We start from the raw sequence: 27,496 nt of genomic DNA on the forward strand, positions 1-27,496 counted from the left end.
GCATGCGGTCGTATTTAATTACGGTCATATTTATGCGGTCGAATTTAGCAACAAATATGACCGTATGCGGTTGAATTTAGCCGTACTCCTAAATTCAACCGCATTCGGTCGAATTTAGCCTTACCAAAAAAATGGGTATACGGTTGAATTTAGCAGTACTCTTAAATTCAACCGCATTCGGTCGAATTTAGCCTTTCCAAAAAAAAGAGGGAAATTTTCCCGCCAGCGTTTTTTTTGACACTCCTAAATTCAACCGTTTTCGGTCGAATTTGATATTTTGAAATGACAGGAAATTTCCTGAACTTTTAAAACATTGGTTGCAATAGTGGGGGAAATTTCCCGCTTTTTTAAAAATTATAATTTTAGTAAAAATCAATTGTATTTATCTATTATGAATGCATTCGGTAATATTAATCATTTTCGGAATTTATTTTTTTTTAAAATAAATTATTTAAGTAACTTATTAACTTTGTACAAGTTATTTGCGAACCGAGCTGTTCACGAAATAAATATTAAGATTTATATATATTTTAGTGATATGATATAAATTTTAGAAAAAAAATAACGTATTTGGTTTGCTATTTTAACAGTCAATCAGTAGTTTAACCACTACTTTTTGCTAGTGCTTAGTCCCAAACTAATTTTTTGTTTTTTTAATAAAAATATTTATGAATAGTCCAACCGTAACGATGTCAAGACCTATATATTTTAGTGATATGATAAAAATTTTAGAAAAAAATAAATGTATTTGGTTTGCTATTTGAACAGTCAACTAGTAGTTTGACCAGTTATCCTTACTAGTGTTTAGTCCTGTACCGATGTTTCTATTTTTTAAAAAATGTTTATCAATGATCCAACCGTAAGGATGTCAAGATCTATATATTTAAATAATATGATAAAATATTTAGAAAAAAATAAATGTATTTGGTTTGTTATTTTAACAGTCAACTAGTAGTTTGACCAGTTATTTTTACTAGTGTTTAGTCCTGTACCGATGTTTCGATTTTTTACAAAATATTTATGAATGATCCAACCGTAAGGATGTCAAGATCTATATATTTTAGTGATATGATAAATTTTTTAGAAAAAAATAAATGTATTTGGTTTGCTATTTTAACAGTCAACTAGTAGTTTGACCAGTTATTCTTACCAGTGTTTAGTCCCGTACCGATGTTTCGATTTTTTAAAAACTGTTTATGAATGACCCAACCGTAAGGATATGATGATCTATATAATTTATTGATATGATAATTTTTTCAGAGAAAAATAAATGTATTTGATTTGTTATTTTAACAGTCAACTAGTAGTTTGACCAATACTTCTTACTAGTGTTTAGTCCCGTACCGATGTTTTGATTTTTTAAAAAATGTTTATGAATCATCCAACCGTAAGGATGTCAAGATCTATATATTTTAATGATATGATAAAAAATTTAGAAAAAAATAAATGTATTTGGTTTGTTATTTTAACACTCAACTAGTAGTTTGACCAATACTTCTTAGTAGTGTTTAGTCTCGTACAGATGTTTCGATTTTTTACAAAATGTTTATGTATGATCCAACCGTAAGGATGTCAAGATATATATATTTTAGTGATATGATAAAATTTTTAGAAAAAAATAAATGTATTTGGTTTGCTATTTTAATAGTCAACTAGTAGTTTGACAAATTCTTCTTACTAGTGTTTAGTCTCATACCGATTTTTCGATTTTTTACAAAATGTTTATGTATGATCCAACTGTAAGGATGTCAAGATCTATATATTTTAATGATATGATAAAAATTTTAGAAAAAAATAAATGTATTTGGTTTGCTATTTTAACAGTCAACTAGTAGTTTGACCAATACTTCTTACTAGTGTTTAGTCACGTACCGATGTTTCGATTTTTTAAAAACTGTTTATGAATGACCCAACCGTAAGGATGTCAAGATCTATATAATTTATTGATATGATAATTTTTTTAGAGAAAAATAAATGTATTTTAATCATTAGATCTCGATAATTTTAACAAATAAAGTATAATTAAGTATAATTCTAAATTTCACCGTACACTTTTGTTAATGGAATTTATCATAAAATCGATCAATTTTTTTTTAATAAAATAATGAGTTAAAATAAATTATAAAATTATAATCTTTTATGAAAAAGATTAACAAATTACAATATTTTTTTAGAAATAAATTATAATCCTAAATTATACCGCAAACTATTTTCGGTGGTTTATATGTTAAATCAACCAAAATCTTCATTTCATTTGTTTAGTACAATAACTAGTTGTTAAATATATATTTTAATATTTATAATAATATATTATTTTATAATCAAATGATTAAATAATCATAGTATTATAATTTTAATTTTCATAATGTAAAACTAAGTGAAACAAATATAAATTGACACTCCTAAATACAACCGATGACAGTTAAATTTAGTGCCATGTCAGCGATCCGCGTGATTTAGATCCAACGTACCAAATTCAACCACTTAAAAAATAAACTAAAGGTTGATTTTGCATTTTATAAAACTAAACTATTAATAAACTAAAATAAACCCCCCCCACCCCAGCACCCCCACCCCCCACCCCTCCCCCCTTTTCCCTCCCGTGCTCTTCCCCCGCCCCTCCCCTGCTCTGCTCCTTTCCTCTTTTTTTTTCCGGCTTATTTCTTTCTTATTCCGGTCAACCTCCTTTTCATCATTTACCAATCCCCTTCTCTTCTATTTTTCTACAACTCATATAAACACGAGCATCCCAAAATCCATCTTTTATCTTTATTTTCCGAACAAAAAATTAGGTGGGTCTTTGAAATTTTGTGTTTTAATTTCGTTTTTGATTATGAGTTTGTGTTTAGGAAAGTTGGAGGAGTATGTATATGAAAATTTCGAAGTGCAAACTTGAAATTTGTGTAAAATCGAATTTGGTATGATTTTTGATTCATTGTTTTTTTCTTGATAATTGTTTTATGTTAATATAATTGTTGATAATCAATTGTATACGTTATTAGCTTTGTTTTTTGATATTAAGCGTCGAATTTCACAAAGATTAATATGATTTTGAATTTGGCCGGAAAAGTTACCATTTTGATCGGAAAATGAATTATATCATTGATATGTTATTGTTTGGGTCATTTTGGGATTGTGGGAACGATGTAGACTAATTTGATGTGTAAAATTAAACCGAAAAATTCAATTTTTGGCAACATCGGAGTTATTAGAATGGTTGCCGGATTTTTTGAAGCTCGTCGGAATTTGAAAATTTTCCGGCGAGATTTTTTTTTTTTAAAATCTGGTGCTCGTTAATTCGACCGTATACGGTCGAATTTAGAACAATATTTTCAATCATATACGGTCAAATTTATATTTTAGGCGGACTTTTCAAATTTTTTTAAAAAATTCAAATTTTTGGGCGGGATTTTCAATTTTTTGGTGAAAAACAAATTCGACCGCATTCGGTCGAATTTAAGCGGTCGAATTTAGTCGATCCGTATACTAAATTCGACCGGTTACTAAATATGACTCGACCGAATGCGACCGGTGCAAAAACCGGTCGTATTTAGTTAAATACGACCGAAAACGGTCGTATTTAACTAAATACGACCGATTTTTGGACGGTCGTATTTACCCATTTTTCTTGTAGTGAAAGCTTGTATAGCGATTCCAAATGGGTTTTGTAAGCGATGTTATTTTCAAGTTAAAAGACTTAAATAGCGTTTGTATAAGTGCTTTCTAAGTAGGTAATGCACTTGGATAACGCTTGTATAACACTTTTAAAAGAGTTATTTAAGTAATGCACAATAACACTTTTAAAAGAGTTATTTAAGTAATGCACTTGGAGAGCGCTTGAGAAAGTGCTATGTAAATGAACTGAACTTGCATAACACTGACTTACATAGCACTTAAAATAGCTATACAAACTCAAAAATAAACGCTATGCAAGTTAAAATCTGTAGTAGTGTTACCAAAACAACAAAAATGTAGGCATAAATGTTCTATGGTTACACTTTTTCTGGTTTTACCAAAATTTGAAAAAGTGTTACCGTAGACCCCTATCGTAGCGCCGATATTAGTTACGGTCCTATTTTTTTAAAAAGTGTTACCATAGCCATTTTCTTCACTTTCAGCAACGCTTTTTGGCCTTTATTCACATTTTTAGGTGTTACAATAGGTTGTTTATGGTGTAGTGCAGGTTTAACTAATCATGTACACTTCATAATATGTATCGTGCTTCTCAAGTATCAATACATATTCCCAAAATCTATGTTTTGTATCAAGGAAATGAAGGGACAAACTCATACACTGAACCCTTGATTGCTTTTGATTTAAGATCTTGATTTTGTTTCTCCTTTTCTGGTCCAAAATGTTTTGAGTTTGGTTTTCTTCAGGTTTTTCTTGAGTGATCATTCAAATATTTCACTTCAATGATACCTTTTTCAATGTTTGTGATAAGAGATTGAATTATGAGGATCAAATAGGCGGGGTAGATATAACAAAGTAAGGAAAATGTCCTGTTCAAGGTTATAAAATCTTTAGACATAACTCTTGGTTTAAATTTGAGAAGTATCGCAACCAAGTTATATAGAAGTTATAAATGGTTGCCCGTACGTGAAAAGATTTCTTCGTCCTTGACAGGGTCAATATGGATATCTTTATATGCCTTTTACATTTGTATTGTCATATCTCAAATTTCAATAATAGAACCTCAACATTGTACTTTTATCTCAAAACCAATATGCCTTTTACATTTGTATTGTCATATCTCAAATTTCAATAACATGTAGACATCCATCAACCAAATATGTATTTAACATCCATAAAAAAAATTAATCTTCATAGTAGGTTGGAAAAAGTTGGTTCAATCTAATATACAAAATCATGTCTCCTGAACTTCAAAAGCTGTACAATCCGATTAGGTATACTAAACATCAAATATTAAAACATTTATGAGCTAAGTCATCCTTTAAATGCTATAATCCGTATGAAAAATCAGTGGTATATCTTATCATTTCCAGAATAAAGCACCTCCAGACATCCGATAAAAAGTAACATACTTTATTTATCTTCAACATTAATTTGCTCACCACCTTGAATGAACTCACTTCAGTAATTGCTCCATTGAACAGGAATCTTGGGGCCTCAGTTCTTAATCATTACAAAAAAGATTTATGTTTTGAAGATGCTGGTGAAAAATTAGTGTAATAGTATATCCTTAATCATCAAATTATACGTATTATAATTTTCTCGACATTTTCATTTCGTAAAAGGTAAGTTTTTCATAAATCCATAATTTATCATTTTCTTCAACATCTCATAAGCACCGATCACAAATAAAATCAGAATAAATCTAAGTAATGGTTGGGGTAGGTTAACTTATAATGTTAACCCTCTGACCAATAATGAGGGAAACTAAAAGGGTTCATACTCCAAGTAAGTTAACCCTCTGACCAATAATGTTACTTTTCAACGAGCAAAAATAAAAGGTTTATGCGCTTTTGGGTTAAAAGAATCTTCACAATATCATGAATGAGGTTGCTTACATAACGCTTTCTAATGTCAAACTACATATACGATCGCAATTCTTCGCAACATGTAGGGATAAAAAATCTCTAAAACTAAATGTACGATTACAAGAACGTCATAGTGGATATATTACGACCTTCATATATAGAAAAAAGTCCTTCAATAGTTTCACGTTGATTGTGAAACACATTATTGCATCTCCCTTTGTATCCATCTTTGGTGCACGTACTTCATGCGTGTCTGACTCTGAAGTGGTTACCGGAAAGGTCCCTAATGTAGTGAAAATTCACCAGGTCCACTAGTACAGATTAAGCTTTTAGCGTCGGTCATATTATATCTAAGGCGTCGGTTATTAGGCGTAGTATATGTAGGGGACACTATAGATCTATGTCTTTAATGTCGGTCAAATGGGCGATGCTAAAATGTCATCTGTGTCGGTCAAATAACCGACACAATAGAGCTATTAGCCAACACAATAAAGCTATAAACCAAGCAAGAGGCTATTAACCGACGCCTATACATGCACACATTATCGGCTGTTTGTAATGCTGATGCCTATTACTACTATATTAGCGTCGGTCTTTTAAAAATGCCGACACATATGGTCTTTGTTATTGCGTCGGACCCCTTAAAACAATTATTTTATTTGTATCCTAATTAACCTGCTCTACATATATACCATAACAAACATCAACAAACATCAACCAATATAATCATATAATATAATTCTAATTGAATATTTGATTAAACTAATATTTTCAATTTAAATGTTATCTTGTTTACAATTGGAATAAAAGATATATATCTAGTTACAAATACAAGCAATGTTCACTTGGGCCTTCTTTCTTTCCATTTGTGTTCAAGTGCAAGCAACTAACAATATGGTAAAGGAGCCATTGGAACATTTTCGGAATATCAAGCTTGGCATGGAGCAACCATCCAATTAGCTTTACATAAACCTAATAAATGAATCTGTAATATACGTGAATAATAATAATAATAATAATAATAATAATAATAATAATAATAATAATAATAATAATAATAATAATAATAATAATAATAATAATAAGATTTGAATTAGATTTGGGATAAGAATAAATTATTAAAAATATTATTTAAATTAGAAAAGGAAAAAGAGTGATGAACAATGTTTAGTTATTTAATAAAATTCTAATTCTAATAGTTAGAGGATACCTTGTGCAATATATATACTAAGACATGGGCATTATTCATGTACGCGAGTGAAAAGAAAAAGAGAAAAGAAAACCCTAAAAAAACAAGGTTGCGTACAGGGAGAGAGGTGAAAGCGAAACAGAGGAGAGGAGCGTAGGCGGATCGGTTATGCACTAGTTCTGTGTCGAGAAGGTAGGTAAATTGTTCACCTCCTATGTGAGATGATAAGATATCACATACAAATTGTGTACATAGTTATATTCTCCCTCAGACTTGATACAAGACTACAATCTGGTTTTAATTTTATATGTTAAACAATTATTTTGGAAGCTATATTGAAAGAGGCTCCATGTGCGTGCATATATTAATATTATAACATGAATCTGGTGATCTTAGTAACATTCATGTGTTAACACTTTGATATGTCCTATTGTAATTAATGTTCTTTGCAGTTTTAATAATTATTTCTTTAAAAACTATGGAAAAAAAATTATTATTTATTTTGTTGAGTGCTACATATACGTGGTTTCGAGTATAAGTTTATAGTATTATTGGAGTAATTTAAATTGTGACCTGTTTCATAATTATGTCATAGTATATTTAAATCACATATGTATTAAGAGTTGTTAAAAATATGTATATTTTTTTAAATGTGAGCTTATAAAAGAATTTTGAAAATTTCATTTTATGTAATTATATGCATGTTAATCCTAAAAATTATATATATACTTGTGAATTGACTCGTATTAATTTATTAATAAAGCCTATATGTTATTAGACGGTGACAGAGGCTTCAATTTCATATTTAGTTATGAAATTGAAGCCTCCTGTCCATTATATTTATTTGATTCATTCCGTTCTACTTTCTGTTCATTCCGTTAATATTTGCTTTGACCGTTTTAACTTCCGAAAATTGTTTTAAAATTTGATTTTGAAAATTTAGATATCTGTTTACGCGATTTTTAAAAATTATTTATGACACCCACCTGCTTTGGAAATTTGTATCATTTGTCTCAGGTGAGTTTTAAATTTTGCGAGAATATTTATTTTGAACCCTTAGTGTGATTTATGGTATACTGAGTTAACCAGCTGTAGGGGTACTACAGCCATGTCATTGCGGCACCAGTGACATGACACTTCCGTGACAGTGTGATTGGTCACGGTGTATCCTTCTGTTAGCTCTTGGGAGGAGCTTTTACGCATTTGATATTTGTTCAGGATACGTGGGTGCACCCAGAGTTTGATTTGTGATTTGATTTATGGTGACGTTGTATATGTCGTACACGTTATCCATTCTGTTGCACGCATTCGGTACCCTATGATGTGTGTATTTGTATATGTTCTAATCTCGGTATGAAATATCCTAACCCCTCGTTGCTTCAGCCTTACTTATATTAAAAATTGTTGTTTTATTATAAATTGCTGATTATTTATTTCTGATCTTTTATTTTATAAATTGTATATCAAATCCGTACCGGGCGTTTGGCTTATGCCGTATTCTTTTTCTGGCAGGTGCTTAGGGGGATCTGGGACTGTGTGAATGGAGAGCTCCCTTCATTTCGTTCTTAGGATTTCAGACTTCTATCATTATTGAGACATAATTACTTATTAGAGATTTCAGCATTTATATATTTGGTTTAGACATTTTGGAGATTTAATATTATTTTGGAGATTTTGGACTGTTTAATTATTGTTAGAAATATATTAGTGCTCTGTTTGCAGGTTTATGGATTTTAAGTAATATTTCTCTTTTAAATTTAAGAAGGGGGTGTGACAGAGATGGCATCAGAGCTTAGGTTCTTTCTTGTAGAAAACCTACTTAGGTTGACCTGTGAGTTTGGGTAGACGATAGGATGGGTGTTCTATTTAATTTTGTTTCATTCTGCTCCTTATCATTTAATTATGCTTCATCATTCTAAAATCTGTTTATAACTGCTTCATCATATTTATTCTCGTAATCTTCATTCGTTCGCTATCTTATATTGTAGATGCCTCCTCGACGTGATCCTTTTCATATTGACTCCGCTCAGCTTACTGAGATGATAGGGAAAGGAGTGGCTCAGGCTGTACAACAGGCTTTGGCAAACCAAGGAAATCAGAATGGAGAGGGAAATCAGAATGGAGAAGGAAATCGAAATGGAGAGGGAAATCAAAATGGACACGGAAATCGGAATGTCAATGGGAATCAGAATCAGAATGGTCAGGGCCATCAGCTGGAGCCGTTTGTATGGTTGGAGAGGTTTGTGAAGCAGAAACCCGACTCTTTTAGTGCAACACCGACTCCCATTGATGCTGAAAATTGGATTGTTCATCTCGAGAAGATTTTTGATGCACTGGGTTGTGATGAGATTCAGAAGGTCAGGTTAGCTGTGTATAAGTTGGAGGGCGATGCTCAGAGGTGGTGGAGAGGAGTGAAAACTACTAAAGAGGAGCAGTATGCAGAGGCTTCGGAATGGCAGGGATTCAAGGAAGTATTCTATGAGCAGTACTTCTCTAATGCTGATAGGGAGACTTATTTGAGGGAGTTTCATTCTATTATACAGCACCAGGATGAGAGCATTACTGATTATATGGCGAGGTTTATAAGGTTGGCTGGATTTGCTGGGACAGTTACAGGGACTGCTGCGCAGCAGGCTGATAAATTTAGATGAGGGTTGAAGTCTCATCTGAGGGGTTCCATAATTTCTTTTAAATTTGATAATGTGGCAGAGGCGGCTGATGCAACAAAGGATGTTGAGAAGGAGTGCATAGATTTCAGGACTTCCAGGTCTAACAGTGGTAGTTAGAGGACTAGGGATGATCAGGGTTTTGCACAGGATAGACATTGGTATGGAGGTCAGAATGGTTAGCAGGGACAGTGGCGCGGACAGAATCAGAATAGGGGTGGTCAATCATCCCACGACCGGAATCAGTATATAGGTCAGAATCAGAATCAGCAGTTTCAGCGACAGAAACAGCCTAGGCAGTGGCAAAATCGTCAGCGGGGGCAGAGCCGTTACTCAGTGTATGGGGGAAACCCCAATATGATTCCAGTGGGTCCTTGTGCTACATGTGGTCGACATTATCCAGGTAGAGCTTGTTACAGACAGACTGAGGCTTGTTTCTTGTGTGGTAGCATGTCCCATAGGGCAAAGGATTGCACAGTGTCCCGCAATCCTGGTGGAGGAGGAACTAGCGGTGGTAGTGGCAGTGGAAGTCAGCAGAATCCTATAGCCAGAGTGTTTGCATTGACGGCAAATCAGGCAGCAGCTAATTCAGGTACCGTTTCAGGAACACTTCTTGTTCGTAGACGTGATGCTTATGTATTATTTGATACTGGTTCGACCCATTCTGTTGTGTCTTTATCATTTGTTCGTCAACTTGACATTGCACCTTCATTATTATATCATCATATGTGTATTTCTACCCCGATGGGGAATTCTATTATTATTTCTGATGTGTATCGAGAGTGTCCGATAGCTATTGGAGATAGAAATTATAAGGTTAACTTGCTTCCGATGGAGATGCATGACTTTGATGTTATCTTGGGTATGGACTGGTTGAGTGAACATCGTGCCACAATTGATTGTCAAGGAAAAAGGGTGATCTTTGGGGATGCAGATAAACCAGAATTTCTATACCAAGGGTCTCAGCCGATGGGGGATGTTAAGTTAATTTATGCTCTAAAGGCGAGTAAATTGTTGTCTAAGGGTTGTGATGGCTACCTTGCTTTCGTGAAGGATACATCGAAGGATAAACCTCGCATTGAGGATTATCCAGTTGTTAGGGAGTATGAAGATGTGTTCCCCGATGAGCTACCAGGTTTGCCACCACATAGAGAGGTGGAGTTTACTATTGAACTAGTTCCAGGTGCTGAGCCTATTTCCAAGGCGCCTTACCGGATGGCACCACTTGAGTTGCAAGAATTTAAGGAGCAGCTGCAGGAGTTGTTGGATAGGGGATTTATCAGGCCAAGTGTGTCTCCATGGGGCGCTCCTCTGTTGTTTGTGAAGAAGAAGGATGGTTCTATGATATTGTGCATTGACTATAGGGAGTTGAATAAGGTGACTGTCAGAAACAGGTATCCTTTTCCACGCATTGATGATTTGTTTGATCAGGTACAAGGGGCGAAGTATTTTTCGAAGATAGATTTGAGATCAGGTTACCACCAGTTACGAGTTAGGGATGAAGATATTCCGAAGACTGCATTTCGCACTCGTTATGGTCATTATGAGTTTCTCGTGATGTCCTTTGGGTTGACGAATGCACCAGCGGTATTTATGGATTTAATGAATCGGGTCTTTCATAATTATCTGGATAAATTCGTGGTGGTCTTCATTGATGATATCTTGATATACTCTAGGAGCAGAGAGGAGCATGAGGAGCATTTACGTACGGTACTTGAAATATTTAGGGAGAAGAAGTTGTTTGCGAAATTTTCCAAGTATGAATTCTCGTTGGAAGAAGTGGCATTCTTGGTGCATATTGTGTCTGGTAGGGGCATTGAGTTGGATCCTGCAAAAGTCGAGGCTATTACTAATTGGCCCAGACCTAGCAATGTGACGGAGGGGAGGAGTTTCTTGGGTTTGGCAGGTTACTACATGCATTTTGTGGAAGGTTTCTCTTTCATATCTTTGCCATTGACTCAGCTAATGAGGAAGGGAATTAAGTTCGAGTGGAATGATGACAGTGAGAAGAGCTTTCAAGAGTTAAAGAAGAGGTTGGTGTCAGCTCCAATACTTGTGTTGCCATCAGGGAGTGGAGGTTTTCAGGTTTATAGTGATGCTTCTAAGAGAGGATTGGGGTGTATATATTCTTATGCAGCATGGGAAAGTGATTTCTTACGCCTCTAGGAAACTTAAACCTTATGAGGTGAACTACCCTACCCATGACTTGGAGTTAGCGGCTGTGGTGTTTATTTTGAAGATTTGGAGACACTATCTTTATGGAGAGACTTGTGACATCTTTACTGATCACAAGAGTCTCAAATACATCTTTACTCAGAAGGAGCTTAATATGAGGCAGCGGAGGTGGCTTGAACTTCTTAAGGATTATGATGCAAACATTCAGTACCATCCAGGAAAGGCGAATGTAGTGGAAGACGCTCTTAGTAGGAAGAACTTGGGGAGTGTTGCATCTCTCATTACTCAGCCGCACCTTATTTCAGATTTGGAGCGCTTGGATGTTGAGTTGTATGTTAGAGGATCAAGTGGTAGCATTGCAAATTTGAAAGTTGAACTGAATCTTGTTTCAAGGGTTAAGGAAGCTCAGAAGAGTGATACAGGTTTGGAAGCTATTAGATCCGAGGTGGCAGGTGGAAAGCAAACACAATTTTATGTCGATGATGAGGGTGTGATATGGTTGGGTGGAAAATTGTGTGTTCCTACAGACCCGATAATTCACGTGGAAATTTTAAAGGAGGCTCACAGTTCTTCATTCTCTATCCATCCAGGTTCCACCAAGATGTATAGGGATTTGAAGAAGCACTTTTGGTGGAGTGGAATGAAGGGAGATATAGTAGAATTTATGGGAAAATGTCTTATATGTCAACAAGTAAAGATAGACCATCAGAGGCCTAGTGGATTGTTACAGTAGCTAGATATTCCAGTTTGGAAGTGGGAAAACATTGCTATGGATTTTGTGACTCATTTGCCGAAGACTTTCAAGAAGAATGATGTCATATGGGTGGTGGTTGATAGACTTACTAAGTCTGCTCACTTCTTGCCTATTAGAGAGACTACTCTTATTCATGAGTTGGCAGAGATTTTTCAGCGAGATATTGTTAGACTTCATAGTGTTCCTGTGTCGATAGTTTCTGACAGAGATACGAGGTTTACAACGCATTTTTGGAAGGGATTCCAGCAAGCTTGGGGTACGAGGCTTAATTTCAGTACAGCTTATCATCCGCGGACCGATGGACAGTCAGAGAGGACGATTCAGACATTGGAGGATATGTTGAGGGCTTGCGCGTTAGAGTGGACAGGTGATTGGGATAAATATTTGTATCTTGTTGAGTTTGCGTACAATAATAGTTGGCTCGCGAGTATTGGTATGCCACCATTTGAGGCTTTGTATGGTCGGAGGTGTAGGGCGCCATCTTGTTGGGATGAGCTTGGTGAGAGAGTCATTGAAGGGCCAAAGTTGGTTAGAATCACCAATGAGAAGGTAGATAAAGTTAAAGAAAGTTTGAAGGAGGCTCGATCACGACAAAAGAGCTATGCGGACCAACACAGAAAGTTTGGTGGATTTGAACCGGGTGATCATGTGCTCTTGAAGGTATCACCATGTAAGGGTGTGAAGCGTTTTAGTATGAAGGGAAAGCTCAGTCCGAGATATGTTGGACCTTTTGATGTTATGGAGAAAGTTGGGAAAGTATCTTATAGAGTTGCGTAACCGCCACAACTATCTCATGTGCATAATGTGTTTCATGTGTCTGTTTTGAGGGGATATAAATATCATCCATTACACGTAGTTCAGTACCCATTACATAAGATTAGAGAGGACCTTTCTTGCGAGGAAGAAGCTGAGGCTATCTTAGCTCGAGAGGAGCGAGTTTTAAGGAAGAACACCATTCCGTTTGTGAAAGTTTTGTGGAAAAATCATTCTGAGAGAGAGGCTACTTGGGAATTAGAAGAATCTATCGTGAGAAATATCCGCATTTATTCGATTCAGGTACGAGTTTTAGTTTCGTTTGATTCCGGGGATGGAATCCTTTTTAAGGGGGTATATATGTAATATACGTGAATAATAATAATAATAATAATAATAATAATAATAATAATAATAATAAGTTAGAGGATACCTTGTGCAATATATATACTAAGACATGGGCATTATTCATGTACGCGAGTAAAAAGAAAAAGAGAAAAAAAAACCCTAAAAAAAAACAAGGTTGCGTACAGGGAGAGAGGTGAAAGCGAAAAAGAGGAGAGGAGCATAGGCGGATCGGTTATGCACTAGTTCTGTGTCGAGAAGGTTAGGTAAATTGTTCACCTCCTATGTGAGATAATAAGACATCACATACAAATTATGTACATATTTATATTCTCCCTCAAACTTGATACAAGACTACAATCTAGTTTTAATTTTATATGTTAAACAATTATTTTGGAAGATATATTGAAAGAGGCTCCATGTGCGTGCATATATTAATATTATAACATGAATCTGGTGATCTTAGTAACATTCATGTGTTAACACTTTGATATGTCCTATTGTAATTAATGTTCTTTACAGTTTTAACAATTATTTCTTTAAAAACTATGGAAAAAAAAATTATTATTTATTTTGTTGAGTGCTACATATACGTGGTTTCGAGTATAAGTTTATAGTATTATTGGAGTAATTTAAATTGTGACCTGTTTCATAATTATGTCATAGTATATTTAAATCACATATGTATTAAGAGTTGTTAAAAATATGTATATTTTTTTAAATGTGAGCTTATAAAAGAATTTTGAAAATTTCATTTTATGTAATTATATGCATATTAATCCTAGAAATCATATATATACTTGTGAATTGACTCGTATTAATTTATTAATAAAGCTTATATGTTATTAGACGGTGACAGAGGCTTCAATTTCATATTTAGTTATATGTACATGGGTTTATACACCTTTGATTGTAATGGTTAGTTGATTTGTTAGTTAATTTATTAACATAATTATGTCCCTGGCATCACAATAGGCTATTGTAGGTGAAATTGCTCAACCATCAACGTGATTTGTTAACCTTAGCTTAGACATGTGACTAATAAAGTATTAATAGTATAAGAAAAATAGGACTTTAAATATTATCTTATTATAGAGATGGTTAGCTAAGTTTACGTGCATGTTTACTGAGGCCACTAATATAATTAATATATTAGTAGCAGAAATGGAGTTTAAATATTAAAGGTAAACTAATATATATTAATTATAAATTACAATTTTGTAAATAGGTCGGGAGCCGGGAATTTAGAGCATCGTGTGTGGATTTCGTTAGTATTAGAGTTGCGACATTTGAGGTACGGATTCTGTCCCTTTTTTATTCTGCGCTACTCCTCTTGTCCATTATATTTATTTGATTCATTCCGTTCTACTTTCTGTTCATTCCGTTAATATTTGCCTTGACCGTTTTAACTTCTGAAAATTGTTTTAAAATTTAATTTTGAAAATTTAGATATCTGTTTACGCGGTTTTCAAAAATTATTTATGACACCCACCTGCTTTGGAAATTTGTATCATTTGTCTCAGGTGAGTTTTAAATTTTGTGAGAATATTTATTTGGAACCCTTAGTGTGATTTAGGGTATACTGAGTTAACCAGCTGTAGGGGTACTACATCCATGTCATTGTGGCACCAGTGACATGACACTTCCGTGACAGTGTGATTGGTCATGGCGTATCCTTCTGTTAGCTCTTGGGAGGAGCATTTGCGCATTTGATATTTGTTCAGGATATGTGGGTGCACCCAGAGTTTGATTTGCGATTTGATTTATGGTGATGTTGTATATGCCGTACACGTTATCCATTCTGTTGCACGCATTAGGTACCCTATGATGTGTGTATTTGTATATGTTCTGATCTCGGTATGAAATATCCTAACCCCTCGTTGCTTCAGCCTTACTTATTTTAAAAATTGTTGTTTTATTATAAATTGCTGATTATTTATTTCTGATCTTTTGTTCTATAAATTGTATTCCAAATCCGTACTGGGCGTTTTGACTCATGCCGTATTCTTTTTCTGGCAGGTGCTTAGGGGGAACTGGGACTGTGTGAATGGAGAGCTCCCTTTATTTCGTTTCTTAGGATTTCAGACTTCTATCATTATGGAGACATAATTACTTATTAGAGATTTCAGCATTTATATATTTGGTTTAGACATTTTGGAGATTTAATATTATTTTGGAGATTTTAGACTGTTTAATTATTGTTAGAAATATATTAGTGCTCTATTTGCAGGTTTATGGATTTTAAGTAATATTTCCCTTTTAAATTTAAGAAGGGGGTGTGACAGAATCTCTTGCGACACCAAAATGATCCAAGCTTCTTATACTCAACATTTGTAACACACATCGTTTCAAATCAGGGCTACATGTCAAAAGTGACCCCCACACTAAATCCCTAACGCAGGATTGCAAAAGCAACTCATGAAGTTTTATTATATAGCATCATAAACTTAAATAGACAAATTATTTTACTAGGAATGTAGGGCTTACTCTTCTGGTGTAGATATTTTCACTTGATAATTATCTAGAACATGAAGCCGCAACTCCCTTTCTCTGTAGTTCAAGAAAACCAGTCAAGAACTGTTCGTAAATGATATAGCAAAGAAATTTCTTTGCAAGAGACAAGAGCGTGTAGTCTTTTGCAAATCTCTTTCTACAAATCAAGGAAACAATGTATACCCACTAGTCAAGATGATGTTGTCCAAAACATTAATTTAAGGCATAGATTAGTATCTGATATCAGTCAATAACAAAATATAAAAATGAACCAAATGTTCTTTTTTGCAATTAAAAGTAATTTGAATTAATAATACCTTTCATAGAGTACATGTTGTAGATGAGGATGACAAGAATTGACTGCTCAGACAACACATTTGGCCAAGCAGCCTGGCTCATTCTGACAAATAGCCCAAATGCAGCCCATTTTAATGCGAGTTGTTACAAGAAATACGACTCCTGCAAGTAAAGTCATTAATGAGAACATGGAATGTAATATACGAAAAAATGTTCTAACAAAAACTGCAAACCTACTATGTTATCACAAGTAGCACAAAAGTGCTCTCAAGCTTATAATGAAACCTGAAAAGTTGATTTACAATGTGACATGATAAAATAAACCTATTTATCTGCAGAACGAAATATCATCCCTAGCATAAAGCAGCGTTTATTCGTCAACCTGAAATCTTGTTCAAAAGGTAAAGCATTAAAAATATCATATTGTAAATATATTTTCTTCTTAAAGATATGCAACTTTACATTCTTTGTAAATCAAATTTATATTTGTTCCCAAGCTCTTCCGTATGTTCTTGCTGATCCATTTCCATTTTTTTCTGTATCATGTCCTACGGCTCCATCATACAAGATAAAATATATGTCTGCTTCAACACGGTATTTCACAAAACCCTTTTTATATGTAACACCATCAGGAAGTAAATTAGTGCACTTAATAATGTTTTCTTAGCCACATTTCCTACAGAGACATTTGCAAAAGAAAAATCAAGCAATGCATTATATTCGAGGACAAATAGAATGACTTTTATTGTGTAAGATAATAAGAACCAATGTTTAGTAGAATTGTATTTTTCTCAGTGTTTGAATAAAATTTAATAATGTCAATTACTATCGTCTTTATGTATCATTTTATTGCTACAAATCAATGTTAATGCAATTGGACATTGAGAATATTAAACCCAAGTTTTGTTTAAATTACAGGAACAACACATGGACATATGGACATCGGTCAAATTAATTTGAAATGCTAGTAATTATGATTTCAGAGTTTCTTAATCTCCCTCCCTAAATAAACAAATAAATAGAAGCAAATTAAGAAAGTGGAGTAAATTAATCATAAATCAAATAAAGAAGAAGCAATAGAAATTATAGTACCATTAAATTACATTATTTATTTATGATGAATAATGGCACATAGCTAGCAGAGACATATTATTAATTTTAGCATGGGATAAACCTGCAACCTTTTTATAGTGTAGTAAGGCTCTTTTCCATATTGTCTATGGCATCCTTGAAATTCGTACAAGTTTGCTCGCAGAAGCTCAGAAACAATAATGAGATGCTCCTGTAAATTTTAAGATGAAAATAATGACATGTATTAATCATAAGCATATATTGTTCTCTACCAAGTGGACCAACTACCAAGTTTCATAGAATTCGCACACATTCGTACATTACTCACATTAGACATAGATTATTATCTAGGCTATAAAAGAAGTGTGACTATTGCCAAAGGAAATAATGTCAATGATAGTCTGCAATATCCAAAATAAATATACTTTCCTTAGTGTGTGATAAAAGAAAATGACTTTCAAGTTAGCCACTTCAACATATTATCAAATAAGAACTTAAAGCAGACCAATATCTACCTAGACGAAAACAAAGAGTTTAGGATTTAATTGTGCATATAGACACAATTGAGGTATGTGCCTGAAGCTTATGTACCCATTGAATTATTTTATACACGCGGACAGTGCACCTGTTAAAATGATGCAAAATATAAGACTAAATAGGTAGACAACATACTATAAATTTTAGCCATTATACATTTTAAGATGCAATACATACATCTATAAAATAAGGGGTTAGTGTAGGATTAGTAACCTTAGTCAGCAGATGCACAAACTCGCTGACTACAGCACCTGTATCCAAGATTTTGAGGTTCCAGTTCCACCTGGCGTTACTATAAAAAGAAAGAGAACGAATGGTACATGATATCAAAAACCTGGCTATGAAAACTGCAAACTCAATTAAATAAACACACACATACCAGCAAAGAAACCCCTGTTAATACAAAGGACCTTAAACTCATTAATTTCATGGACTTCCCAAGAGAGCAAACTTACAATCAAATCTCAAATGCTTATCCATTTCAACAAACAATTTTACCACCATCAAATTTTTTTTCCTAATAATTGTGGTATGATGTAGTCTAACTTATATATTCTATGCCCTCAATATAAACAACAATTAGAATAATACAATAGGGGTTAAATATCAAAGTGGTCACTCAACTGTATCGGTATAATCATCAAAGTTAACGGGATATCATTTGAATCACTAAAGTCATAATAAATATCATACATAGACCTCAAAATATGTGCTCGAAAATTAAAATTTATTTTATGGAGTTCTATATATTTTTATTGAATCCTATTACAACCAAATGAAAATGTATGAATTCTAGTATTTTCTATAATATAATAAGATTTTTTAAAATTTATCTAATATTTATTTTTAATTTTGTAGTCATTTGCTTTATTTAAATAAAAATAATTAGTAGATAATTTTTTAAAAATCTCAAAAAATCATCTAAAATACTATGTATTCATAACTTTTCATTTGATTATAATAAAATTTTAAAAAAAAGTTTAGAAATCCATAAAATAAATTTTAATTCTCGAGCACATATTTTGTGGTATCAGTTTGATATTTATTATTACTTTAGTGATCCAAATGATACCCCGTTAAGTTTGATGATTAAACTGATATATAACCTTCAGTTGAGTGACCCAATAAAATAGAGTAGACTAGAACAACCAAATTGCCTTGAGATCCATAATGTTAAGGAAAATATGTGGCAAATGGAGGGTATTTTACATTTATTGGTGTCTGCATATAGAATAAATTAAAGGAATAATAGAAAATGATATTACTCGCTGAAGAATCTTCAAACAAAAGATCAAGCTATTGACAAATAATCGTTTGTGCAAGCATCGTGGATTGCCACTTAAATTATCAAGAAACTCCCTGTAGCAATCAGCAAACATGTTTATTGAAATCATATGGTGTAGAGGAGGGTATAAGGAGTTGGACTTGTATGAATTTCCTTGGTTCAAAAGAGTAACAAATCAGGTTGTATCTAGCTATCATAATATCCTAATAATTACCTCCGTCCTAAACTCTGAATCATAAACCAGGTGTTTCTTGAAATAAATTGAATATCCAGACATCCTTTACAAGAAACGAATTCATAACAACGCTCAATGTAAACAAATCCACAACAACAAACGATACAGGTAGTCAGCTGGCATGTTCATTTTCTAAATTTGTAATTGTTTCCATAAATAAATTGCAGGGCTAATACAAACTGTACATGGTATAAAAGGAACAATGAGACAAACTGTAATAAAACTGGAAACACTATCAACACATGAAGTTCAGGAATTATAAAAAAAGCACAATATAATTAGCACTTGTGTACAATTCTTTCCGGTATTGTAAGAAAATATAAAAACAGAGAAAACATAATCCAAAAAAGTTGTAAGCAATCATCAAATATTTAAGTATAAAGAGGAAGAGGAGATCAGAATCAAGAATGAATCATACATAATATTAAAAACCTAGCAATAAAAACTGCAAACTTAATCAAATAAACACATATATACATACCCGCAAAGAAGCCCTCTTTTCGTTAATATAGAGAGCCCTAAACTGGAAAGAACCCAGAGAACATAGAGAAGCCCAATTAACCCAGCACAGTAAAATCATTTTAATCGAGTTGAGAAATCACACGGGAAGAATAGAGTTGGCAGCGAAGTAAAAGTATAGAGTAGGCAGCAGGTGCAGTGAATAGAGAATTGTATCTTGTTGGGATTTAATCGAAAACTTATTTTAGATAATAATATTTGTATTTTGTTTATTTATTTAGAGTTGAATAAATAAGCTTTAACATACGTGTTAGTTGTTGCAGTAAGAATACGTCTAGAGATTTAGTTTTATTAAAGATTGAAGTGGAGATAAATCAGGTAGTGGCTCCTGATTTTTAGACACCACTTTAGGTGATAAGTTTGTTTAAATATTCTACACATACGTAGTGAATTTCTTTAACTTCCACTTTATGTATCCATTTAAGTAAACAAAAGCTTGTGATGTAGTATCCTGGTTTTGTAAGTATTTTATTTTACAACCTACACTATCTGCCAAATAATCATAAAAAGTAGTGATTAATGCAGTGAGGTGAGACTGCAATTGAGGGAGTTGTACCGATTTATCATTTGAGAGTGCATGAAGAAAGTCGAGGGGGAAGTGGTGGGAGCATGCACTACAAGAAAATGAGGTTAAATGCAACTGCGTAAATACAACCAGAACTAAATCCAACTGTATCTAGTTATAATTAAAGGCGCGGCTAAATATAACTGCCAACGGTTATATTTAAATCCGGTTGTATTTACGCGGTCGTATTTAGAAATAAATACTACAGCGTAAATACAACTGCCATCAAATACAACCACAACCCGTTTAAAATAGTCGACGCGCCTAAATACTACCGGATTTCGTTGAATTTAGCCCCGCCAAAAAAATTGGAGGGAAGGATCCCGTCATTTGGATTGTTTGGCACTCCTAAATAAAACCAGAATCCGTTGTATTTAGCATTTGGAAATGGCGAGACTTTTTTTCCCTCTCTTCTTGTTTTAATATTCAGAGGGGGGGATTATTAGCGCCAAATTGGTAGCTAAAAAAATTGAAATTATTTTCTTAAAAAAAATCTGAAAAGTAAAATAATTATTTTAAAATATTTATCCCATGTATTATAATTAATTGTGAAGGTTTTTAAATAAGTTCAATTGTTTTCGGTTGTTTTCATGTATTCAACCGCAGGCGGTTGTATTTATAAATACAACCGGTTTTGGTGGAAAGTTAAATTCGACCGGTTGTAATGGAAATAAAAATACGGCCATTTCCCGTTGAATTTAGCCTCTTCCTATTTTAACTAAAAACGGTTGAATTTAGCAAATACAACTGTTTCTAGTTTAATTTAGCCTCTTCTTATTTCAACTAAAAACAATTGAATTTAGCATATCCACTTTAGCAACCCTACTGCTTGTGCTTTCCAACGGCCGCAATTCTCCCTCTTCTCTCATTTTTCACCTTTCTTCCACCCATTTTGCATTCATGTAATCATCCTTAATGATCAAGTAAGTAAAATTATTAATTTTCATTTGTTTTTGTGTTTTATAAATTTTGTATATCATTGTTTGTTGTATAATTTCATACTTTTGTATATGTTAAATTTGTTGATCAAAATTAAGTAATTGTCTTTTACTAATTTTGTATATAATTATTTTTGTATAATTGCATACCTTTTGTATATGTTAAATTTGTTGATCAATATTAAGTAATTATCTTTTATTAATAGCATAATGTCTAGTGTAATATGTTGATATTGTTAGTGGTTAATAATTATGTATATGTGCGCATTTGTAGATGGCACCTGATCGTTGTTGGATTACTCGTAGCTGATTTAATGAGTCAAAATATTTAACGGAAGAATATAAAGCCGGTGTGGATGATTTCATTAAATTTGCTATAGAACATAGTGAAAAAGAAGATAATGGTCTTATAAGATGTACGTGCCAAGATTGTAGAAATAAGTACTTTAAGAAGCCTAGTACCGTGAAAATTGATTTGTATCGACATGGTATCATGCAATGGTATACTAGATGGGATTGTCATGGGGAGAAAGATATGTCACAAGTCGAGGTTGGAACGAGTTCTAGATACAGAGATGATGACATGTATGATGCTCATGATGGTAATTATGATGATTGTCAAGATTGCGAGAATTCTGAGGAAGAACCAAACAAAACAGCAAAAACATTCACTACTAGAATTCTGTCAATAGACATCGGTTGCTCAGACGACCGATGTTAAAGTTTTTTTAGACATCGGTTATTTTAAAACTGATGTTATTGCTTATATTAGCCATCGGTCGAGAAAATAACCGTTGTCTATAGTTATTTTTCAAAACTGAGAAACGTTAGTTAGACATCGGTTTTCTATATAACCGATGTCTTTGTTTTATAGACATCGGTTGTATTTTACAACCGTTGTCGATGGTTAACTTAAAAAAATTAAAAAAAACACGCGGAAACTTTCCCCCCATTATTCCCCAAATATTCCCCCCTTAACCAAAAAAAAACCTGTTTTTCCCTAATTCTTTTTCTTCTCTCTTTCTCTCTCTATCACTCTCACTCTCTCTACTCTCTCTCTCTGAGCTCTCTCGTTCTTTCTCTCTCTCTCTTCCATCTCTCCGCTTCTCTCTCTCTCTTCCATCTCTCTCTCACACACACAATATATCAGTTGATTGCAAGTATATAGGGTCTCAATTAAACCCCAAATTGAAGAACACCTTCAATTAATCAAATCCCATATACGAGAAACCCTAATTTCTGAATAGCTTTGTTTGTTCAATTAGGTTTGTTTGTTCAATTAGGTTTAATTTGTTCAATTAGGTTTGTTTGTTCAATTAGGTTTAATTTGTCCGTCTCCCTTTCGTATGCCCACCAGAAATCCATCTCTCTCCACTCGTTTATTCAGGTACTAATTATTACACACACTCTTGCCTATTATATTGTGCTATTACGTTTATTATTTACAAACATTGATGATATTTATGTGTGTTTTGTAGTTGTCCGGTTAAAATGAGTTCGATGCAACCCTATCACATGACCACTGCTTCTGCTTTGATGACTTCTATGCTTACGCTTTCGAGAATCGGTTACGGTTGGCTCCCCGAAGGTATTTTCTTTTTTCATCCTTTTAAACTAAAGATGGAGGCATTGATGTTATTGAGACATATGTGTTTTGGAATGTTCATGAGCCTTCTCCTGGCAATGTACTTTACTTTTATCTCTATTTCTAGTAATTGGTTCTTTTACATTGTTTCCATTTTTTACTTTAAGATCTATATATGTTTCTATTTAATTTCAGTACAATTTTGAGGGGAGATATGATCTAGTTAGATTTCTAAAGACAGTGCAGAAAGCAAGGCTTTATGCGAATCTTCGAGTTGGGCCTTATGTTTGTGCCCAATGGAATTTTGGGTATTGTATATAGTTGTTTTAGATCTTATTTTGTTTATTCTGATGCATGTGTCGGTGAAAATTAAAATGTGAAGTTGTTTTAATGGTATGTGTGTTTTTTTGTAAATTTGTTCAGAGGGTTTCCTCTTTGGCTGAAGTATGTTCCAGGCATTAGCTTTAGAACAGACAATGAGCCATTTAAGGTTATAATTTTGGATTTGAATTACTTCCATTTTTGCATATTTCTCGGTGTTATCGACTTAAGTAATTAACTTGTTACTTGAATGAAATGGCGATGTTGCAGATGGCCATGAAAGGTTTTACAGAAAAAATTACAGAGAAAACTTGTTACTTGTTACTTGTTACTTGTTACTTGATGAATAAAATGAAGGTTTTCGGAGATGGAAGGTGGAATGAGGAAGATGATGTTGTTTTGGTGCCTGGAGATATTATCAGCATAAAATTAGGAGATATAGTTCCTGCAGATGCTCGTTTACTTGAGGACGATCCTTTGAAAATTGATCAAGTGGGTCTCCTGTTAGCATTAACGTTTAGTATGTCATTCTGTTTTCACATTTATGTTGTAGTACAACTGCTAATGTTCTCAAGTATAACACTTTGCAGTCATCTTTGACTGGTGAGTCCCTTCCTGTAACAAAACTAGCTCTTCAGATATTCTTTTGCATTAGATGAGAGAAGAAAATGGATTACCAACAAGCACTCTCTGGATCAGCCTACCAAACACCAACTCTTCAAGTTTCACTGATGAAGAAGTTATTACCATCTGTAATCTTGTAGTTTACAAAGCTATATATACTTGTAACTTATAACTAATGAAACTATGCAGCAGCAGTATTCTAATTCTTAAAGCCATTGCTCTTATATCACAAGACTCTAACTTATCATTGGGTGTTGCGCTCTTCAGTTTTGAGTCCACATTTAGCATAACAACATCCATTATCCTTTAGACATGATATACATGCTTGGATGTATCTGTTTGCATTTTCTTACAAGCGATAGTGTTCAAATATATTCAGTACCGCTTTACTAGTACCTCCAGGAATTTTTCAGCCCAACAATCCTGTTACTATATGTTGGTTTATATGTGATACGGTGTATTTTCAGTTTGTATACTTGGCACATTTTGAATTGCTAACTTATAGGTTCAGTTGTATGTATGTATGTATTTATATCCTATCTTGACCTCATCTTTCTTCTAAGTGGCATGAGGTCTTACTTTTTTTTACCTCATCTTTGTTTTAAGTGGCATGGGGTCTTACTTTTTTTAAACTCAAACTATTGCCACTTCATTGCATCTCCTAGAAGAGTTTGTATTTAGACCTACTAGTTTATTATCATTTCAGCTAATAATATCGGCAGCTTGCAATATTTTTTAGATTGTCATAGTTCCAGTGTAAGCTTTTGCATATTTGTTCAAACAGTTATCCTGGGAAGCACCATAGCACACCTCTACAAGTGAAACATGATGTTGGCAGTTCAGAGATGTCACAAAGGAGTCTTGAAATTCATCAAAGCACAAGGAATACACAGTTGAATTGGACTTCATATGGTTGCAGCACTGCATCTGAAGTTAGACCAACTGTTTGTAGTACGTTTGACAAAAATATGGCAATAGATTCTCCACAAGGAGGTAAGATGTTTTATAAGATCATAAGATATTATCAAGTTAGTGAGTTATTGGTTTAAAAGCATGTAGTAATTTAAAGCAAATATTTTTCAGGTGGCCGTGGGGGTTCAGGTACAAATGAACAGATGTGGATGTATAATAATCCTACAACAGATATATATCCTGCACCAGGGGATCATTCTTTTATGACAACTTCAACACTGGGACCTCATATACCACCACAACCAAATTATGCATCTTCATCGATGAGACCTTATTACCCTCTTAATAATTCCTGGGATGCGCGGAGTTATCCTCATCCACCAAATCCAATCTCATTGGGTTTAGTTTCCACTGTTCATCGTGCTCCAGTAGTTCCACCTCCATTTCTACCTCCGTCTGTGACTCCTCTTACAGAAATGGTAGCGAGCTCAGTGCATCAGTTTGATGAGACGTTCTTTCGGCCTCCTGTGCCACCTCAGCCAGACCTGGCACCTCCATAACCGCCTTCACCTTCATCTCCTCCTCCTCTACCTCAATCTCTTCCACCCGTAGTTTCTCCTCCACCTAGTGCACCGCCACCCCTTCCACCCAGGGAATCATCTAATCAGAAAAGTTCAGGACAAGGTATAGCTTACAATTGGCGGGGCACATTAAGCAAAAGTGGGGTTCACTATTGTACAATTAATGCACAACGGCTTCACTCTGATATGTGCAAGTATTCAAATGCTGCCACGGAACCTGCAGAGTAAGTGGTTACTTGATTCTTATTTAAACTATCTGTAACTTCTGTGAGTAAAGGGTAGTATCTGAACTTTTGGTGGTTGAATTATGCAGATGGCCAGCTAAATTAGATATGACAAAGCGCACAGATTTTCAGCACGTGAAGACAACTTTTTCTAGCACCCCAGCATACAAAGTAAGTGGCTAAATGCCGATGATGCATGAATATGGGTAGAGGAGATAGTTTCATCTTTATTTTATGTATTTATAGAGTTGAAAATGCATCGTATGCTTGATAGTTTTTTGTCATTACAAGGAGCTTAATCTTTTTCCCAGGAAATCTACCAGTATATGTTCTTTGCTTTTAGATCTCATTCTCATCACTATGAATTGTGTCTTCCTATTTTTTTAGAAAAGTAGTGGCTAGTATTTAAGGGTTTCCCAAATACCATCTGAGGTCTTTTTAGTGCAAGTGAGTTAAATCTGCTCCTATAGGCAAAGCTGAAAAGATGTACTAGCTGTTTTTAATCAAGTCTCTATCAATGTAGCAGTCAACTGAATTTTATGTTATAGTAGTTACCGAATTCTTGGTATCGCCATAGTTATCACAACTTGTAATTCAGGGGTGCCTTAACTTCATTTTATGTACTACTGTGTGATATGTTCATTACTAAATTCATGGTTTTGCTATAGTTATCACGATATGAAATTACCAGTGCCTTGACTTTAGTTTTTGTACAACTGTGTAATATTTCGATTATCATTCCCTTGGTTTATATATTTACTTTGAGAATAATCTATTTTATTAAATATAGAGACAGTAAATCAACGATTGTACATCTTATGAAGGATCTTTATATGCTTTCAGTTCATTAGTTTTTTCCTGAAGCATATTATTTGGTGAATTAGTTGCATATGTTGCAAATCTTAACTGTTTTTAAATTATGTATCTTCATTGGACACTTTTTTTGATTAAGAGTGGATTATTCGGTTTAAAGTACTGGTTGATGCTTAGTCCATTTTTATTCTTTTCCTGGATTATTCATGCTTTTTGTATTTCCTTATATTTGGGTTCCATTAAAGTGGAGAATATATAACCATGGGTTTGAATGTAATGCAGAGAGAGGTATGCCAATTGCTCCCTTCGGCTGCAGGAGATTATAAAGGGGTAAGTTATATGTATTCTATACTCTTCTAATATTTGTTTCTCTAGTTTTGTTTTCATTTTTTGGCATGATGTAAAAAGGCTTAAAGTTATTAATATTTTCAACATTGGTCACATAGTTTACAGAGAATGGTATATATTCATGTCATTATCATTTATCTCGCTGGATGTATTTATTATTGTTCATTCTGTACTTATTTCTAATCAATTGCACTGTAAAATAATTCGAATGAAATGAGTTGCATATCTATTGAACCTCTTCTCCGTTACATGAACTATTTAATTTTGCCCTCATACTTGTGTAGCTTGGACATGACATGGGATGGTTGTGGGTATGGGATCTGAGTCTGATCCTATAGATGAAAACCGTACATTTCAACTTTAAGCAATCTAATGCAAAATGATTTACAAGGCCGCATTGTTACAGGAAGAGCACATACTAGCTCTCATTGTTCAAGTGCTCTCAAGGGTGAGCACATGTCCTCCATTTGTTTAGTGTCACCTACCTTATCAACTAATACATACTAATTGATTCCCTCATTACTGTTTCAGTTTATGCATCAGATATCTTTTAAAGGATTGGAAAAGTTTTAGGCGAGACAAATATCTTTTTATTGATTGGAAGCATGGTAAAGAAAATTGGAGCCCGCGTGAAAGGGGATGACTTGAGTACTAGAAATAGAAATATGGTTGATTTTACATATTAGTTGTACTTTATTTAGAATGATAAACATATTTCATATAAGTTGTACACATTGAGAATTTGTTGATCTTGAATTCAATTGA

At 33.7% G+C, this 27,496-nt stretch overlaps 1 protein-coding gene and 1 long non-coding RNA gene across 17 annotated transcripts; one reads left to right on the plus strand and one right to left on the minus strand.

The window, feature by feature from the left end:
- Window positions 1-4,817: 4,817 nt before the first annotated feature.
- Window positions 4,818-19,973, minus strand: LOC141661084 (uncharacterized). Of its 9 annotated transcripts, none has more exons than XR_012549902.1 (6): window positions 19,783-19,973; window positions 17,995-18,073; window positions 17,355-17,455; window positions 16,194-16,555; window positions 15,871-15,933; window positions 5,146-6,486 (listed from the first exon to the last, which is right to left on the minus strand). It is a non-coding gene; the product is annotated as an uncharacterized LOC141661084 (long non-coding RNA). The 9 variants fall into 9 exon arrangements; XR_012549897.1 differs by having other exon boundaries at window positions 16,194-16,849; XR_012549899.1 differs by having other exon boundaries at window positions 16,194-16,335; window positions 16,498-17,455.
- Window positions 19,974-22,345: 2,372 nt separating this feature from the next.
- LOC141661106 (uncharacterized) lies at window positions 22,346-27,496 on the plus strand. 8 transcript variants are annotated; one of them, XM_074468091.1, is made up of 10 exons: window positions 22,346-22,710; window positions 22,802-22,911; window positions 23,104-23,216; window positions 23,332-23,398; window positions 23,500-24,846; window positions 24,937-25,570; window positions 25,660-25,741; window positions 26,666-26,713; window positions 27,016-27,179; window positions 27,263-27,496. In XM_074468091.1, exons 5-6 carry the CDS (start codon window positions 24,699-24,701, stop codon window positions 25,323-25,325), a joined length of 537 nt encoding a protein of 178 aa, XP_074324192.1. In that variant the 5' UTR covers window positions 22,346-22,710; window positions 22,802-22,911; window positions 23,104-23,216; window positions 23,332-23,398; window positions 23,500-24,698; the 3' UTR covers window positions 25,326-25,570; window positions 25,660-25,741; window positions 26,666-26,713; window positions 27,016-27,179; window positions 27,263-27,496. The 8 variants fall into 8 exon arrangements, with proteins under 8 accessions (XP_074324192.1, XP_074324198.1, XP_074324212.1 ...); XM_074468097.1 differs by having other exon boundaries at window positions 22,802-23,398; window positions 23,500-23,721; window positions 23,820-24,846; XM_074468111.1 differs by having other exon boundaries at window positions 22,802-23,398; window positions 23,500-23,721; window positions 24,638-24,846.

This window comes from Apium graveolens, chromosome 1 (genome assembly GCF_009905375.1).
Source record: "Apium graveolens cultivar Ventura chromosome 1, ASM990537v1, whole genome shotgun sequence".
NCBI classification, from domain to species: Eukaryota; Viridiplantae; Streptophyta; class Magnoliopsida; order Apiales; family Apiaceae; genus Apium; species Apium graveolens.